At 34.8% G+C, this 19243-nt stretch overlaps 2 protein-coding genes across 4 annotated transcripts in view; both read right to left on the bottom strand.

The window, feature by feature from the left end:
* Positions 1–3331: 3331 nt before the first annotated feature.
* LOC126744644 (40S ribosomal protein S7) lies at positions 3332–8395 on the bottom strand. Its single transcript, XM_050452143.1, has 4 exons — positions 8304–8395; positions 7696–7857; positions 3499–3831; positions 3332–3440 (listed from the first exon to the last, which is right to left on the bottom strand). Exons 2-4 carry the CDS (start codon positions 7855–7857, stop codon positions 3363–3365), a joined length of 573 nt encoding a protein of 190 aa, XP_050308100.1. The 5' UTR covers positions 8304–8395; the 3' UTR covers positions 3332–3362.
* A 5564-nt stretch (positions 8396–13959) lies between these two features.
* The window catches only part of LOC126744385 (tubulin-specific chaperone cofactor E-like protein), a 53319-nt gene continuing 48035 nt past the window's right edge, over positions 13960–19243 (bottom strand). For all 3 annotated transcript variants that reach the window (XM_050451764.1, XM_050451763.1, XM_050451766.1), the window contains 4 exons: positions 14664–14848; positions 14375–14606; positions 14198–14316; positions 13960–14142 (listed from right to left, as the gene is read on the bottom strand). In XM_050451764.1, coding sequence (XP_050307721.1) covers positions 14103–14142; positions 14198–14316; positions 14375–14606; positions 14664–14848 — 576 coding nt within the window. In that variant the 3' untranslated portion in view covers positions 13960–14102. The remainder of the gene's footprint in view (positions 14143–14197; positions 14317–14374; positions 14607–14663; positions 14849–19243) is intronic.

Genomic DNA, 19243 nt, shown 5'->3' with positions numbered 1-19243 from the left:
CTGTTCTGTATCATTTAATTTTGATAATTTTATTTAGGTCTGATGATGCCCTAATGCGGCGAAACGCGTAACCTTTAATAGACGCTTGATTTATGAGACTTGGACTTTGAGTTTACTTTCCCCCCTTTGGTCATATCTTATGCAAGGCCTGCTACTTATCGCTAAAGGTACTGTATGCAAAAAACATATTTTAAATTTTAAAGTTCGGAAAAACCTTTGCGAGTCTTATGTTTTGCCAAAGTATACTATTGCCTAATTTTATATTATCCATGTTTAAGTTTTGTAGACAGACAACGATTGCAAATAATCTAAAATTCGGTCATATTTCTCACAAAATTAATCAGCTTCAGTCGTTTAATGTTTCTTTTTCGTATCAGTACTTTTTGATGATATTTGCTTTTAAACTACTTAAAACATCTGTTCCGCACTATTTAAGATTCAAATTATTGTTTCGACAAGATGTTCATATAGTATCCATTAGATCTAATACTCTTTCTATGCCGAATCATCACAAGGCAATTTTTCAACGTTGTTTTACATACAGGGTGTTTCAGAACTATGGGATCAAACTTCTAGGGGTTGTTCCATGCAACGTAGAATCCATTTGAGTATAGGAACCCATGTTCGGAAATGTGTCACTACGCCACTACGGCCCTAAGACGCATTTAAATTTAGAAAAAATATTCATTACCTAAATAGGATCTGATGCATTTATTTTTACCTTTTGTATATGATACATCACAACAATTGTTCAAAATGTCTTCCTCCAACCTCAATACGCCGCACATGATTTCGGCGGACTACACTAAAAATTGGATCCTCGTTTTGAATATGATTTCAAATGCTGCTGTTATTCGTCCAATTAAGTCTAGCTGTGATTCTACTGGAGTTTCGTAGACTAAAGACTTTACATGTCCCCACAAGAAAAAATCGAGCGACGTTAAATCGGGTGACCTAGGAGGCTCCACCTCTGGCAATCCAACGGTGCCCAAACCGCTGAGCCAAATACTCGCGTACTTGTACAGCAAAGTGAGCCGGCGCTCCATCATGCTGACACCACGTTTGCTGTCTAACGTTTAGTGGAACATTTTCAAGGAGTTCTGGGAGAACTTCCTCCAAGAAACGCAGATAAATAGATCCTGTTAACCGTTCCGGTAAAAGGATATTTGCATTGGTATGGCCCAATTAAATAATCATCAACAATGCCTGCCCATACGTTGACAGACCAACGATTCTGATGTTTTCTTGGAAAAATTGCATGAGGATTTTCTTCGTCCCAAACATAGCTATTCCTACTATTAAAAATACCGTCTCTTGTGAAAGAGGCTTCATCGGTCCACAAAACATATCGCAAAAAATTTGGTTGTGCAATGATGTGATCCAGAAGCCAACGACAAAATTGGACTCTAGGATGATAATCGGCTGCAGTCATACCTTGAACTTTCTGGAGGTGGTAAGGATGGAGTTGTTGCTCGTGTAGTACCCGCCAGACAGAAGCGTTACTCGTATTCATATTCTTAGCGACGTCACGTGTGCTATTTGATGGTTCATCGGCAACTCGCTGAAGCACCTCTTCTTCAAATTCGACCGTTCTTACGGTTCGAGCGACATCAGTATCATGCATCTTGGTCTTAAACATGCCTGTCTCAGCGAGCCGCCGATGAACCGTAATAAACTTTTTGTATCCAGGATGCTGTCGTTCGGGATAACGTTCATGATACAACCGCGATGTTGCTCGTTCATTGCAGTTTGTTGCTCCGTATGTCAAATGCATATCCGCCAATTCTTGATTGGTAAAGTTTTCCATTAGCAATAAATGTTTAAAAATTGTAAGCTATAAAATTTTTAAACATAACATTGAGAATTGACATTGATAAGCGTTGATTTTAAACAATTGTTATGGTATCATGTACAAAAGGTAAAAATAAATGCAGCAGATCCTATTGAGGTAATTAATGTTTTTTATAAATTTTAACGCGTCTTAGGGCCGTAGTGACGCATTTCCGGACATGGGTTCCTATACTCAAATGGATTCTTCTGTTGCACTGAACAACCCCCAGAAGTTTGATCCCATAGTTCTAAAACACCCTGTATAATATAGTGTCATTGTATAATAAGTATATTAAACATATTAGTAACATCTGTTTACATTTCGCAAAAAAATGAAAGAAATAAAAATAAATATATAATACTTTTTAATTCTCAGCAAAACGTTGAAGTATAGCCTGTTAATATACTATTAGATTATATCGTATTTATTAATTGAAAAAATTGTTAAAAATGTATTAATTAATCTAGTAATTTAATTATTAATTTTAGTAATTTAATACTATTACGATATTATTGTTTAATCTATAATTTGTTATATTATATGAAATTTTAGAGTTAATGTTGAGTAGCTGGTCTTAAAGTCAGCTAGACTTCGCCTTTTGAGAAATGTACTTTTCCTCTTGAAATTGTATTTTTTCTTAATAAAGACATTTATTATTATTATAATCTCTGACAAAGCTATAAGATTATAATATGACTATTATAGAGTACAATTTTTGACTTTCTAAATAAAATAATACTTTAATTAATTAACGCATAAACAAAACTACATTAATGATTTACGCTTCTCAGCGTTAAAGTGAGGGGAAGTTAGCGATTTCTTAATTCAGGAAATTAATCGCAATCAAAAGCATTTTTTTGCTAAAACTTCTAGGTACGGAGTGTGAGTTTTCCAAAAAATCTCCAACAAGAAGTTCAAGTGGTCTCCCTATACAAAAACTTAGAAGTACATCTAAATGTTGACTAGCTCCATTCTTGTTTCCTACACCTCCACTATTGATATCAATTATTACAATGAACTACTGTTCATTGTGATAAGTAAAAGTTGTAACAAGTAACATGACACTTTCACACATATTTCCCGAACGAAACTCGTGCTAGATTTAAAACAGACAATGGAAGTTCGAAATATTGATGCTTCTTAATATCTCTGTGTATCCAGGGAATCTCTAAGCTTTATTAATTTTTCCAATGAATAAATCATACCGCATACGCAGTCTCCAACTTTTACAAAATTTTTAGACTTTGAACTCGTTTTAAAATTTTTATCTATGTACGTACTAGGATTCAATAGAAAAGTATTTATAATTCGTTGTGATCCGCTTTAATCAGCTCAATTATTATTTTTTGGTTGCATTTCTATTTTAGGAAAAAAGGGAATACACGTTAAAAATTTGTTTCTTGTCATGTGACTCAACATTTTCCCTACAGAAATTGCCTTTATTCATACTTGTTGATCGATATGTTATTAGTTAGGTAACACTTTAAAAAACCAACAAACTACTTAATAACCAATTATATTAAACCAAACTTTACAAATAAGGTTCAGGAAATTCGAACGTCACTTCCCTTCCTGTCAGTTTTTTGTAGACAGATGCGAAGGTGTCTACCTAAAATCAAAATTTAATTGAAAAACTGCTTGCAGGAAATGATTTTTACTCAACTTACTTTATGTTCAATAGTTGTCTGCTGATTTTTGTCTAAATGAACCTTAATGAGGGACGAACCATCAAGTTTGACGCGGATTCTTTTACCCACAATCTCAGCTGGGTAGACCAAGTCTTCCAAGATGGCGTCGTACACAGCGGTGAGAGTTCTGGAGCGTGGCCTCTTCTGTTTGTTCTTCATTCTGGTCTTACGGGTAGGTTTGGGGAGAATCTTACGTTCTCCTACGAACACTACATGCTTGCCACTGAATTTCTTTTCCAATTCCCTTACCAACCTGGTTTGGATTTTTTGGAACTGCTTCAGTTTCGGGATGGGGACGTAGATGATAATTGACTGGAATAGATTAGAATGCAATATTACTTAATCTATATAGTAGCAGCCCCAAGGAACTTTCACTCACGATTTATTTATTTTTAAGTTATTATTAATTTTTATTAACAACATTTTCTATTTTCAAAATGAGTGCTCACTCATGCAAAAATCATGGCTAAACAGGAAACTCAAAATAAGCCGATGAAACTGAATAAATGTTAGGAAAATGAACCATATTTGATTAACTTGCTACCAATTAAATTCTTTGATGACCAAAATATATTTTCTTCTATTCTATTGGAATCGAAGGAAACCCCTAGATCCATTGGACAAACATTGAGGTTAAATCAGCCTATGCTAAATCTACAATGAATATGATATGACGATGATCAATCTTTAACATTTTTAATAGTTGAACTGCACAATTTTTAACTTTATCATTTTTAATAATGTTTATTGTAGAAATCATACTCCAGAAAATTTGTCTATGGAATAAAAAGGTAATGAAGAAGAAAATTTCAATCCTGTTTATACAATACTGCCAAGACAAGACTACTTATGGCAAATTAAAAGCAAAACTAATACAACAGTGACATATGTTTCAATAGAAGTATTAGTGAGTTTTCAGGCACTGCATTTAGTAAATTATATAGATAAACGGATGCATAGCAAAACTTGAGATATCCAGAAGATGAAAATGATTTTGGGTAGAAAAGAAAAGATGGGCTTATGATAAAAACAGAAAAAATTTAAAAAAGGGTTAAAAATAAAATACTTTGGTAAAATGCAGCACAATGATACTTGGGATAATAAACCTGGACAAATATATTTAAGAAAAGTTGCTTCTTTTGACCTCTAGAAAGTGCCAACGTTTTAAAATTAAAATGATGTTTTTTTAAAGTAGAGTCTAAATACCTTTTTTGAATTTTATCAAATTTGGGGTGGAGGACAAAAATAACTATATAAATTGATGAATTTTGACATAGGCGGCATCTTGGTTTAATGCCCAGAAATTTAAAAAAATTGGGTTGTCGAATAAACCTACCTAATAATGATTAAGGGTTATTTGGAATAAGCGAAGCTTGAAAAATAACAAAAATGTAAACAGCAAATCACTGTTTTTCTAATTTCCTAAGCAATAATATGTTTTATTAATATTTTGGTATGTCTTTATCTATTGTTTTTGTTTCTTTTTCAAATGGAGCAATGTTCTTTTGTTGAAAAGGTTGACATACTCTTATGTGGTATATATATACAGATATGATCATTCTAACTTCGCCTATAGGAATTATATATCGCGGTAGGTCTGGTAACGTTGTGACAACATACTCGAAGCAGCGGACCCCGCCGAAGCCCGAAACCTTTCAGTATTATTAAGGCGTTTAAGCGGGGATGCACTGCTCTGTGGCAAATTAAAAAAAAAAGTTGTTTCTTTTGAGTCTTTGTTGCTGCCTGGTCTAACAGCAAAAAATAAACTAAAACCGACTGCAATAATGTTGTAAACATAAATTAACTAAATATTGGACAGGAAATAAAAAAATTAATTCAAAATAAAGCAAAAAATTAAGTTAATTTGATAATATTAAATAAAAATAAAAATTATCTTATGTAAGGTTCCAAAAGGCCACCCTGTTTAGCAGTGCAGTAAGTCAATCATAAAACAACCTTCTCGTGTTCAACAACATTTCAATGGAGATACTATTAAATGCTTGCCTAATTTTAACACAAAGCTCTTCTAAATTAGTAGCCCGTTCATTTTCGTGCCTATAAATTTGTTCTTTTAGGTATCCCTAAATCTTCTGGCGGGTCATTTAATAGTACCGTTTCCACTGATTATTCGATCAGAGAGAGTCGTTACGTACAACTAATGCATTATGAGCGGGACAACCATCCTGTTGAAACCAAACTTGTTCTAAATTGATATTGAGCCCTTGAATAGCAGGAAGAACTTCATCCCTCAAAAGATTAAGGTATTTGTTGGCATTAAGGATGGCATTGATAAAAAAAGGGCCTATAATTGAATCACCTAAAATGCCAGCATTAACCTATTGAGGGTATTGTGTATGTATTGGTATGCTTATGTGTTTATTTTCCCTTGAATAACCCACTGTAATGGACGGATTATGTTTACCACAAATAGAGAAAGAGGACTCATCTGAAAACAAAATGTTACTAATAAACATTTTATCCTGATTTGCCCTTTCCAAAATTTCAAGGCAAAATTCCATCAATCTCTTATGGTCCTGTGGGAAAATTTCTTGGGTTTTTTGCAACTTATAGCACTTGTACTTATTTCTTTTTAAAATTCTTCTAACCCTTAAAGGCTCAATCCCCGTTTCTTTGGCAATGGTTGTACTATTGCAAGGAAAGTTCATTTCAGCAACAGCACAAACATTAACCTCTTGAAGCTCCCTTTCTTTGCCGAGAGGTCTAACAACAGGTGGTTGCTCATTTGTGTAGGTAGCATTTCCTGCAATTTTGCAAGCAGCCAAAGGTCTCAAACCTATGGATAATTACAAATATTGTGCTGCATAGGGGAATGGGCCGATTTTCGAATGTGAATGCAATTCTGCCTGATATTTCATTGACAGAACTGCTGGCATAATACCACTTAATAATTTGTTTTTCCTTAAGAGAACACATTTTAACAAGAAAATAGCAAGTGGTTTTAAATTTAATCTTTGCTGATTAAGCATGAAGCTGGGAATAAAAATAAAGTTAAATGTTGCGAGGTCTGAATGATCATATCTGTATATCAAGAAATATGGAAAGCACAGGGTTCTAAGTCATCAAACCTTCACAAGTATTAAAGAACAACTTTGGGAAACATGTAGTTTAGGGCCAAACAATGTCAATTGAGGACACCCACATAGTAGTCAAACAAAGCAACTTTGGAACAGACAAGTTGGCTTATTTTTGTCCAAGGAATTTGTGGTTAAGCATTGCGCACTAATTTCTCCTACACCCTTATTATTAACAGTGACAAAATATAACAACTTGGCTAATTTAACCATATTCATATCTTCTAGAATAAGAGTTAATAGTGCAAATATCATTTTAGGCACCATTAGATTTGACTTATGATATGTTAGATATGAATGTCATTAATTTTTTGAAAGAGCAGCATTGTTAAATTTGTAACTTTTGTGCAGTGGGATTATTATTTACTCGCAATAAACTTTCTTTTAATTGAATATGAATGACAATATATCTCAATGGAACATAATACACTAAATACTGCTTTTATTTCTTACTTTTATCAGTTTCAATTAGGTAAGTAGTTAAAACAGGATTTAATTTACTGTTAATTATAAGGAAACCCAACCTACCCATAAAAGCATTGCATAATGATTTTTTGAGAATTTACATTGCTGTAAAAAAAATGCAAACATTTCCTCACATCTTAAGGTCAACACTAGATCCTATTTTCCCATAATTTTTAGTGCAGTATTCAGAATTATTAGGTTTTATAATGTCAAAATAATTTTTTTCTTTAAACAAAAATTCACATGAAAATTCACTACCTACTTAGCTTTGAATATTGTTTCCAGAAAAATTACACAAATTTTAAGCCTTTGCCTACAAGTTTAGGTGAGATTTTTAAAGTCTCTAAACTAGACCTTTACTGGGATTTTTTGTCGAAACAATTCACATTAGTGTAAAACTTAATTCTACAAATAAAATAAATGTATTGAAAATGAGTTATTTGTGTGATGTTTTGATGATGAACAAAATACTCAATTGACATAAGTTGATTTTGAACAAAGTTCTTAACAGTGGAAATACTGTGGAAAACACTATTTTTGAGTACATGAAAGTCTAATGGCAATGCACTAAGTAGTACGACTAAAAAATACAGATTAATCTAAAATAAAGATCTCTTACCTTTTTGTTATTAAGTTCAATTTCCCTAGCCTTAGTAATATTCAACTCTCTCAACTGTGCCTTGAGGTCAGAGTTCATTTCCAATTCAAGCAGAGCCTGTGAGACTTGCTGCTCGAAGGCATCTGGCTCACTGCCACCGGGCTTAATGATCTTGGAGGCCATCTAAAAGCAAAATATGTGTTAGTATAATTAAACTTACCAAAAATGAGTTTTGGGCTTTTGAGAACATGTTTTATAAAGGTCTGACTTTAGAACTTGAGGAAACTAAAAACCTACTTCTTAAAAAATTATAAAAACTGGGTAATAATAAAATAGTTTTACTGAAATAATGTATGATTTGAAGCTAGATATGCTTAAAAGTGCATACAAATATGTTTTTACGAGTATTAACACAAATTTTAGCACAAAACTTTCAAAACAACACAAATGTATCCAAACTTCGGAAAATTAAATCGGGAAGAATCTCCAAATTACGAGTCCATCCATGAAACTTTTGTTCATTTATGGATAGTAAACACTTAAAGCTAGATTGTTTACTTAATATTTTTACAATTTCAGGGCACAAAAGTTGAAAAAAATGAAATTATTCACAAAACCGCCATCAATACCTTAGCACTTCCAAACGAAAAAGGATGGGGAGAAACTTAACCCCAAATTATGAAAATAAAATGTCAACAAACCTCCAGTTGTCAAAACTGTCAAACCTTAATGCAGGACTACACGCCGAGGCGATCGCCGGCAATCACAAGTGACGTCAGAGCCAATCGTACTCGCAAGATAAAGGGAAATCCTTAATTATATACAGGGTGTTCCTTAACGATATGCTAATATTTAAGAGGGTGATTGTTTTGAAATAAAAAAACGTCTTATGAATACGTCTTAAATTTCTTACATTTATAGAGACAGGGTGGTAAAGTTGTCACAAAAAATTTATTTTTATAATAACTGAGACTGAGATGATATTGTAGATACAGACATCAAAAGAGTCTAAGGGACAACGAAAAAAAGCAATTTTATTTTTATATGAAAAAATTTGTATCCAAGAATAAATTGTATTTACATGTCGGTCGTTCCTTTGAACATACGTTATCAAATTTTTCATATTAAGCAATTCTTGTTGTCGTTAAATACACTGTCCTAGATGCATCTCCTAAGAAATATGTGCGATTCTTAGTGCGTCATAGTGTCAGTGTGCTAAATAAGCTCTTATGCAATAATATATTAATCAGTGAGGGGCTCTAGCGATTCCAACAGGAGCCGATTACCGATTGAATCCATATCGTCCGATAATGACGAAGACAAACTAGACATATCCGAACGCCGCCATCACAGAAGAGTAGTGGATAATAATCTATCCTTAGGAATAAATTTCAAAAACTTCTGGAGGGTCAGAAGTTCTCTTTTAAGGCCAGAATACAAACTGACATCGGAAGGATTTTCGAAACGAGGCGCGTCCTCAGTCAACCCTCCCGGCTGCATATACAGTAACAGCGCATGTGCTGACTTTACGAAGCCCTAACTAGTAACGAAACATCTGCTAGGGCAGCATTAGCGGTAATGGTACTTGAGCTAGAAAATCGGATTTCCTAAAGTAACAGCACTTATTTTAACGGCGATAAATAAAAAGTTTACGGATTTAACGGTCAATATAACTGACGACCTTACTCAGATATCAAGACATAAAAGCCCACAAGACAGATCCGATTTTTCAATAGCCTCCAAAACTTTATTTATAACAGTGCTGAATTGGTCAATTTTTTTTATTAAACAGGCATGTTGAAATCTAGAAAATAAGTTAAAAGAGTGAAAAACCTTGTTAAAAAACGCTAACGCACTTCACTGGTTCTAGTCCAGCTACCTAGGGAAGAGAAAGCATTCTTCCAAATCATAAAGCTCCTAAACGTGCGATCAAGTAGAAGCGCATTGATGGAAACTTCGAAATACGTAATGCGATCGCTACCAACCCCATGGACATGCTCAATCTAGATGCAACTTTTCGGTAACATGTGCCAATTACGTAAAAGCTCACACTGCTTTATACCAAGGTTGCTGAAAGCACCCCGAACAAGCCCAAAAACCCGTTCTACAATTCCCTTATTCAGGTTCGAATGGGAACAACAAGACAATAGCAAATTGGCCCAACCATATACATCAAATTTCCCCAAGCCCTCGGCTAGTTCGACCCCCGGCCAAATTTCACCGTATTTATGGCAGCTATAGAACTAACATTGACAACTAACAATGACTAACATTCGCCGCTTCCCTACCCAAGAATGGATAGAGGCCCTTCCCACAAACCCACATTTATTAGAATCGCTTCAGTAAATATCAAGGCCATCGGCCGCAGGCGAGCAGAAATTCAAAAATTTGACTTCACTGAGTTCTCTATACTAATCGGCGGGAACTTGCCAAGCACGTTGGTTGCCGTTTGCCTAATATACATGACGTCGTTATCCAAGAAGCCTCTAAAGTCATTCTCTTCAACATCTGGCCACTTCAGGAACCCATCAGCTCCATCAGCTAGCATTCGAAATCCCCGACCTTTTTTATTCTCAAAAACATCACCCAAGTCAATAAGTGATCCGCGAACTATCCTCAGACCATCTCCCAATCTACCTTGAGATCGGCACTCCCTCGCCAAGCATGCCCTTAAACCCCAGAATCTACACTCACTGGCCCACCTTTAAGTCCTGCCTGTTCTCTCCCCCAGCTTCTTCAATCACTCACATCCAAATGCTAGAAAACGCAGTAGCAAAACTCTCCCACGACATTTCCTCCGCCCTTCTAGGCTCCAAGAAAACCCTGCTACCTCACGCAACCAAAACGCACCTTCCCGAGTACATCAAGAGAAAAGTTCACCACCGTAACCAAATACGGCACTTCGCATTTAAGACGAGCGATCCATTCATCAAAAGGCAATACTACCGCGCCAATCGTCGAGTAAGGTCCTTACATAAGAAATGTTACTTCGAAGTATGAGAACATAAACTTGATAGTATAGAGAGCATTATTAAATTTTCTAGTGAGCTCTTAAAGATTGCTCGCAATTTGACCAAAGGCACCAAAGAAGCTCTTCACTTCCTAAGAGTGCAAGGGAATACAACTAAAGGGATCATCGGATTCCTAACTAAAGAGGGAAACCATGGCCAATACATTCGAAAGTAGACGTCTAAACCTTGTTCAACCAAAACTTCTTCCGAATTATCCCCCAACAGCTAGAACACATAGCCCAACTCTCTACCGAAACTATCCAACACCTAATCAAAGCTACCAAAAACCGCAAAGCTCCCGGAATAGGAGCTCTAAAACACTTACCAGAAGGACAGGTTTAAAAACTGACAGACATCATCAACGTCATTCTTTACCTAGCACATTTTCCCATCCCCTGGAAAACTACCAATATCATCCTGATTGCCAAAAAGGGCGAGTCGTCCACCCTCCTATCCAGGTACCATCCTATAAGTCTCCTTTACGCCCTGCGCAAGATCGTCAAGCTCCAACAACTCTCTACCGCCAAATAAAAAATTAACGCCATCCCCAACGATCAGTTCGGCTCCAGTAAAAATCAGTCTACCGTCCACCAAACCACCATCTACCACACCCGGTAAAAAGCTAACCGAGTTTTTAAAACTCGTGCAGTATTTCTAGACCTCAGCAAAGTAAATGACGACACTGCTGATCCTCTTCACCATCCCCAGAAAATACTGGATCAGATACAGACTCCAAATCCACCTCACCCACCTCCAGGATTGGATAGACCATTGACGTCTTCTGGAAAATCCATTAAGCCTAAAGACATATTTTGCTTACATTCATCTCTTTTCTAACCATAAAACTCCTACCGCAAAAATTATCGGTCGATTTCTTTCGTCCCAATTTTTGATAAACTCTTGGAGAGTTTACTGAAGAGTCAAAAAGAGGATTACTTAGAGTAAAATTCATTGTTCTATGTTAGGCAACATGGATTTAGACATCAACACTCAATGGATACAGCGGTCAGTGACCTGTGTGACAAGATTCTGGAGGTTTTGAGTGCAGCTTCCACTTTCAGGTCCCAGAGTTTACTGATGACACATGGCGTGCCGCATGTTCTTGAGCCCATTCTCTTTCTGGTCTATGTGAATGATCTTCTCAACTGTCATCCTGGCTTTGGATATTATCTTTATGCTGATGACGCAACATTCTAATTGACCTGATCCTGATTAATTATACCTAGGGTAGAGGGCGCTATCGCATCGATTAAGAAAATTATTTACTATATATTTCCTTCGATTTAGTTATATATTTCCTTCGAGTCACTCTGGATTCGGGATTGACCTGGCAATTCCATGTTGGGGTACTCTCGTCTAATTTTTCTTAATTAATTCTTTCAAAGTCTCGTAAATTATCAAGGTGTAGATTCTTAATACGAAATTTGTCTCCCTCAGTTTCTTCTTGCACGCTCAGAGCTGCATATTTGCGATACTTTCACTTTAATTGGGATCACTCTGCTCATATATCAAAAAATGTGCCTTACAGCGCAGATGTGTAAGAATGAGGCTAATGATTGCTAATCTGAGGTATAGATGGCGCTTATATTTCATAAATCTTATTTGTTAAGAAGATTCCTGAAAAATCTATGACCCATGCTGATACTTCACTCACACTATACCAGCAACAATGGCTCCTGGCTTTACAGATACCGTAACGGCACATGTTACTATGGAGTACAGGTTTTCATATATGCCCATTTCTGCATTTAAAGCTAAGATCAAGGAATGCCTAAATAAAAATGCCTTTTACTCGTTTAAGGAGTATTTCCGGTCCTACTATGCTGACCTCCTGTGACCAAATGATTTTATGATTGTGTTATTTTTAGTTGCATTGGAAATCTGTGAGGAGACCAATTATTTGGTGTATTTACACAATATATCTCCACAGTACTTATACTTCGTAGCTTTATTTAAAATGTACAAATTCGAAATTATAAAGACCAGGAAGGAAGTATCCAAAGAAAGAAAGCAAAATAAAACATAATTTGTTAGTAATCGCTTTTTTATTGGTATATATGACCAAAAAAATCAACTAAAATTAAATAAATTATCACAATAAGGGGTAGTTTTTCTAAAATAAACTACATACTCGTTAACACCACCAATGACTACAACTATAACTTAAAATTATTAAATGAAACACTACATTAAAATACATATATCAATTTCGGCAAGTATATTATGTTATATAATTGGAAGTTTTTCCCGTTGTTATATAGAATTTTCGCTTTTTCTTTAATTATAAAGCTGTGGCATAATTTTCAAAATCTGCCTAAATATACAGAAGATCTATGGTTATACTATTTTGTAAAGTAAAACTATCTTCAATTTAATAGATACACCTTAGATAAAAATTCAAAATACACAATATAAATAAAACTACATGGCAGTTTTATTTGCGCCAAAACTTTCAGTTTCTTGGCAACATATCACAAGTGTTACTACAAATATCATTCAATACTAGAGTTTTAAGTAGGTATGTGAAGTATATTTAAATACAGAATGGTTTGGTCAAATAATGGTTTGCGAAATGTCTAGTTTTATTGAAATTTGTAAAAAAACTTTGCAAAATCTACCTTGTATTTTGGTATTCATTTGCCTCACTTAATTATATAACAGATCTAATGTTACTCTAGAATAGTAACGAGGTAGTGAAAAATATCCAGTTATTTACGAAAAAAACAGATGAGTTTGAATATCACTTTTCTTAGAATAGGTATTTTTGCATACACCGAAAACGTAGCGAAAGTCTTATTTTTTTGACAAAATCCAGAAATACGTCAAATTTGTTTGTTAGGGGAGCAAGTTTTGGCTTAAAAACTATACCGAAATCTTCAAACTCCTAAGGGGGATGCGTTTTTATAACTAATGGACTTAATCTCCTGAGAAATTAAAAATACTACTATAATGCCTAAAAGGAAAAAGATTTTTTTTGTTTTTAAAATTTAAAAACAAATTTTTTAACACCCTGATCTTGGAAATCGCCCATTTCATAGAAACTTTTTTGATATTTTTAAATATGGAACCCTTGACACGCTCGGCTTTGCCTCTGACGTAAATTGGTCACGCACACAAAGAAAAATAATTTTCCCAGAGTCTGAGTGAACTTTCCTTTCTTCATTTCACAAACCGCAAATATTATAAAACGTATATATTTTCTTTTAAGAAAACTTAAAACCATTTTCCCCAGCTTTGACCCGTACACAACAAGTATTTAAAAAATCTCTTAAAATTTTGCTCTTCTCAAATATCAATAGTTTCCAGTTTATTATCTATATTAGTGCCACATATATGAACCAAAAATACATAAATATTAACTTTATTTCATGTGTTAGTATTATATATTACTTAGCCATTAACAGTTGCCGTAAATAGCTACAGATTATACATAGCTCTTTCTTGCTTCTCCGACATCCTAAAATAACAAATAAATAAAACATCAGTAACAACATATTCGCGTCTAAACTTACTTAGATTCACTATGAGTTCTTCTTTTATTCTCCATCTTGCACACAATAATAATCTCATCTCCTGATCTTATGTTATAGCTGAAGAGTTGTTTAGAAGGAAATCTCATATATTCAGGACCCTAAATAAACATATCATTTGCTAGCATTTAAAATTAACATTTTTTTTAATAAGCTTACCTGAATATCTCTGAGTTCTTGGTCAATATAAAACAACCTCATCTTCGAAGCAGGTATTCCGGCAAATCCCTCCAAACGAGTCTTTAGATCGCTCACCGTTCTGTAAATATCGACCGATCGCACTTCGCTGTTAGAGCCGCAAGTGAACGTTATTTTAACCCTCTTTTCTGGTCTAAGATCTATATTTACTAGAGGGTCTAATTTACCATGTTTCTGCACTAGATAATTGTATCTAAAAATATTACACACTTGTTCATTTTCTTCAAATCTATTATCAAAAACCTGTTACCTTTCTGGTCTATCGCTTTCTGGTTTTTCCATGTAATAACGGATAAAGGCCCTTTCGGCATCTTCACGTTCATCCGCAGATATAACTCCACCCCCGTTAAGGGTTTGGACATTGGGTAGTCTTGCAATGAATAGCTGCCTTCGTTCATGTTCGGTGTACTCGTTTCCTTCCCATAAAGGGCATCCCTATAAAGATAATGAGGTGTGATGCAAAAAGAAATAAAAACATTCTGGGTTTATAAAATAGTTCGTCTAAATATTAATACAAGGTTCTAAACAATATTATTCCAGATAGTAATGAAGAGACAATTTCTCAATTTCAAGCTTTTTAGAGAATACTGAGAAATAAATACATGAGTGGTGCAGACTAGAAATGGTGTGTGGAGACTAGAAATCAAACTCGTAAGCTGGAAGAGGATCGTGTGATTCCTTATTTTAAACGCCTTTTGATTTCTTTTATAGTAATAATAAATATGATGCCCTTAATCAAATAAAAATCTCAAAAAGAGGATAAAAATAAAGAATTTTGGTCAGTGGAAAAACTCTCGTAATTTGAGTTTCACAAGGTTCAAAGGTTCTGACCATATAATCAAATAGAGCAGCAATATTGAAGCGACTAGACACCAGAGAGCATTAATTTGATAGTTAGTTCTGTGAAAATTAACATTAAAAAGTAATTTATATTTAGAATTAATTAAGTGAAAACCAATGCTGCCCGACCTGCCGGGACATCCACCATATTATTAATGATTTTGTAACGATATTGGCAACGCCGCGGATATCAGCTGTTCTTCGTCATTCCGAAATGTCGCAAGCGTGCATGCCGCACGACATCTCTGGACACCCGCTGGGAGGCCAGTTGACATTTCGGTTCGAAATATTGGCGCGATATTTAAATTGAACATAAATAGTAGTGTAAGTGTGTAAATAAATCAGAGGACTATTTTTGTACATCGAGTGTTTTAATTCACACCTAACAAACGGGGAATAACGCTGCAATTTTATAAAAAGACGTAATGATTATAATTTAATTTCAGAACAATTTATATTATTATAAGAAATATTTAACTTAAGACCAATTTTTCGCAAAAATTTTCGTCTGTCGTGTTCTAACCTGTCCTTATGGATAGTATAAAATGACTGCCAAATACAGGATGCGTATTCTAAAACTGATGTGACTAGGGCACAGTAAACACCTTTCAATATTCTCAAATCCTTTCAAGGTTCAAGAAACGAAAGCTACTAATCGCATTGCTCTATTGGACATGTAATCAATATGCTGAGAATTATCGAATAAAAATACTAAACCCAAAAACTTTCATAATACCTAGTTAAGCCCAGTACTACTGTATATATTTTATTTATAACATAAGGTATCCCTTTTACAGAAGCCATGGCTCAAAAAGTTCTTATATCTTCGTTGGTTATTGAATTACGATCAGACCTTATGGCCAACATGATGGTATAAGTAATTGCCAACAAAAATCTTTTTTAGGATTTATTGCCTTCAGAATTTTTCTTTATGTCAGTAGGACCTACACTGTGTCAAGCTCCAGCTTTTTCCAAAATCTGCTTACGACTGAAGGATTTTGCAGTAACTTAGAATCGCAAGTGCCTTTATGACCCTAAACATTTTTACATCATCTGCATAAATCAGAAATGATGTCAGATAGATAAAACAATTTAAAAAAAATGCAGAGAATTGCTCATCCTGAGGAATGCCTCATATAATTACAACTTCTAAAGGTCCGAAATTTTTTATTATCAGCAACCCAATTTCCAAAGCATTCAACAAAGCCTTTTCATAATATAAAAGGTTGGTAATGGTAGATCGATGAATGAAGCAATGCTGTTCATACTTAAACAGCGGAGCAACTATATGAGGCCCTAATGCCTCAAACAATTTCGAGATCAAAGATGTTCTTAATATATTTTAAACATTTGACTGCAAGAAAAGCATACATAGGACATATGGACCAGGAGTGCCATGACCAAGATAACTCACTAAAAACATTAAAGATATCAGTAACAAAAACCTAGAGTACATCCGGACTTATCACAGGAAATATAATATAACACCGACGCAAAATGTTGTTTCTGTGATTTTTTGGCACATTGCTCTGTATTAATCCGCTTCCTGGACATAGGCCTCTTCCATTTTCTTTCATATTAATCTGTTTTATGCTGGGCGCATTCTGGTTCTTTCTCTTCTCTGTATGTAATTTCGCCATCTTAGCATGAGTCCTGCATCTGCTTCTTTTTGTTCTCTATGGTCTCCACTGCATAATGATTTTCGTCCATTTCTCATCATTTCGCGCAAGGTAGTAGTACCCAACGCCAGTTGTTTTTTGCAGTGTTTTCTTTGACGTCACTCACTTTGATTCTTGCCCTGATATCCTCGTTTTTTTGTCTATTTTTTAAGCTAATTCCCAGCACCACACGTTCAGTCGTACGTTAACAACCCTGTAGTTGTTATGCAGTTTTCTTTGTCATGGTGACTCTCTCGATACCGTACAATATAACTGGTAGTACGCAGGCATCGTATATTTTCCGTTTCAGATTAATTCGTATCTTCGGTTCTTTGAGAAAATATGCGAATTTTCCAAATGCTACCCATGACAAACTGATTTTTCTTCTTATCTCAGCTGTCTCGTTGTCTTTGCCTAGCCTGATGCTGGGTCCAGATATATATATATATTCTTCCACTAGTTGAAGTGTATGGTTATCGATATTGATATTGTTGTTTGAGCTCATGGTCTTCGTTTTCTGGAGGTTCATTTGTATTTTTATCTTGTGTCACTTCTTTGGCTCCCATACCATAGTGCTCAGTTAGTCCATATCGATGCTCATCCAAACTTGTCTACATCTCAATGGCGTCAGCGAATAGGACAAATCTCAAAAGTCTTATTGACTTCCTTTTAATGCCATGTCATTTTAATGCCAAGTACGGTAAATAATTTTGAAGAAATTGAATCGCATTGTCTTATCCCTCTCCGTATGGGTATCTTTTCGATTGTTATATTTTGCCTAATTTGACATGTATTGCACCCTTTTAGACATCTTTAATGAGATTGATATAACTTGAGTTAATCCTCGCTTTACTCATCGCCTCTAGGACCGCCCAGATTTTCTCCAAATCGAAAGCTTTTTTGTAGTAGAAGAATGTGAGGTGTAATGGGATATTATATTCAGTACACTTCTCATTAAGAATATGTACCATTTGAATGTGATCCTCTGTACTATAGCCGCTTCAGAACGAAGTGGTACTGATCAGTGCTTTCTCCAGAGCTGTTCCTCTATCTTTACCATTTCTGTTTTAAAGCGGTCTTCACCTCAGGACTATCGGTTTTTCATCTGCTTCAGTGCCATTTTCAGCTCTCTAGTATCAATCTCCGAGATCTCCTCGGAGCGAACGTTTAGGACTACCTGGCTTATACGGTTTGGTTTAGGTACTGATTGGCTGTAGAGTTGCTGATAGGAATGCTCGATAGTGAATCTGATCTGTTCCCTCTCTGTCACAACTTGTTCTTGTTGGTTCTTAATTTTCTATAAAAGGAAAATCCCTTTTGTTCTTTTTGATGCGAGGACTTTCAGGTTCATGTTGTCTTCGATGGCTTCTTGTATGATCTTTGTGTTTTGAGATCTTAGCGTCTATTTTAAACGTTATACTCTTATTAAGTCTCTGTTAATTTTTTTGCATTCTGCTGGAAGTGCATTTGGCGAAAGGCACATTGTTTAACAGGGATATATTAGATAACCATTGGTTTTATTTGTATCTATCGGTACAGGTGAAACTGAATTTCGATTTTCCAAGGGTCACATTTGGCCCGCTGGTTTAATTTATTTAGCAACTTATTATTCTCTGATGACTTTAAAATTTGTATGATTAAATGTTACAAACGGTCATTGGACTGTGTTTGATATAAACCCTTAGAAGAATACATGATCTTAAACTATATTATTAACTTCTTAACAGTACTGTCCATCCTTTTATCTAACATCAGTTTTCGTACATTATTTAGGCAAACCAGGTCCATATCATCCTTTCAAGTTTTCTGTCATCGAACTAACTATGGACAAAACTTTCGGATAAAATTTGCTAATCTTGCTAATCAGCAAACCAATTGGGACTTCCTTGTGCATCAACCAGTCTTTTGTAAACAGGTAACAGTTAATAACAAGCCCGTTGAAAGATAAATAAATAAATAGATACATACTTTTCCTAAGTAGCTTAGTATACTACAAAAGAGAGGTATCATTTCAATACGATCATTTATGATACTTGAGACTGAGATTAATCATCATGTGAAACGGGGACAAAAAGTCAATTCTATGAGTTTGTATCGCAGCTAATGCTTCAGCTACAGCATGAATCATCTTAAAATGTTAATTTCTTTTGTTATTGAGTTGTACAAGTAAAAATCGGCCATGATTCTAGAGTTCTAGGTGCCAGAATAAGTTTAAGAAAATTACAGTTTAGATAAGCAATTTTTTTATATTAGTTTTGAATATTATAGTCGGTATTATCAATAAAAAAACGCCAACAATTCATATTTGAAAAAAAATTTGAAAATTAAATAA

Source organism: Anthonomus grandis, chromosome 14 (assembly GCF_022605725.1).
Source record: "Anthonomus grandis grandis chromosome 14, icAntGran1.3, whole genome shotgun sequence".
NCBI classification, from domain to species: Eukaryota; Metazoa; Arthropoda; class Insecta; order Coleoptera; family Curculionidae; genus Anthonomus; species Anthonomus grandis.
The sequence above is the reverse complement of the archived record's forward strand: the minus strand, read 5'-3'. Positions and strand labels throughout refer to the sequence as shown.

Coding starts and splice junctions, on each gene's coding strand:
- LOC126744644 (XM_050452143.1), bottom strand. CDS start 7,857: ATGGCCTCCAAGATCATTAAGCCCGGTGGCAGTGAGCCAGATGCCTTC. Junction 3,832..7,695: donor TTGAACTTAATAACAAAAAG/GTAAGAGATCTT, acceptor AATCTATTCCAG/TCAATTATCATCTACGTCCC. Junction 3,441..3,498: donor AGACAACTATTGAACATAAA/GTAAGTTGAGTA, acceptor TTTTGATTTTAG/GTAGACACCTTCGCATCTGT.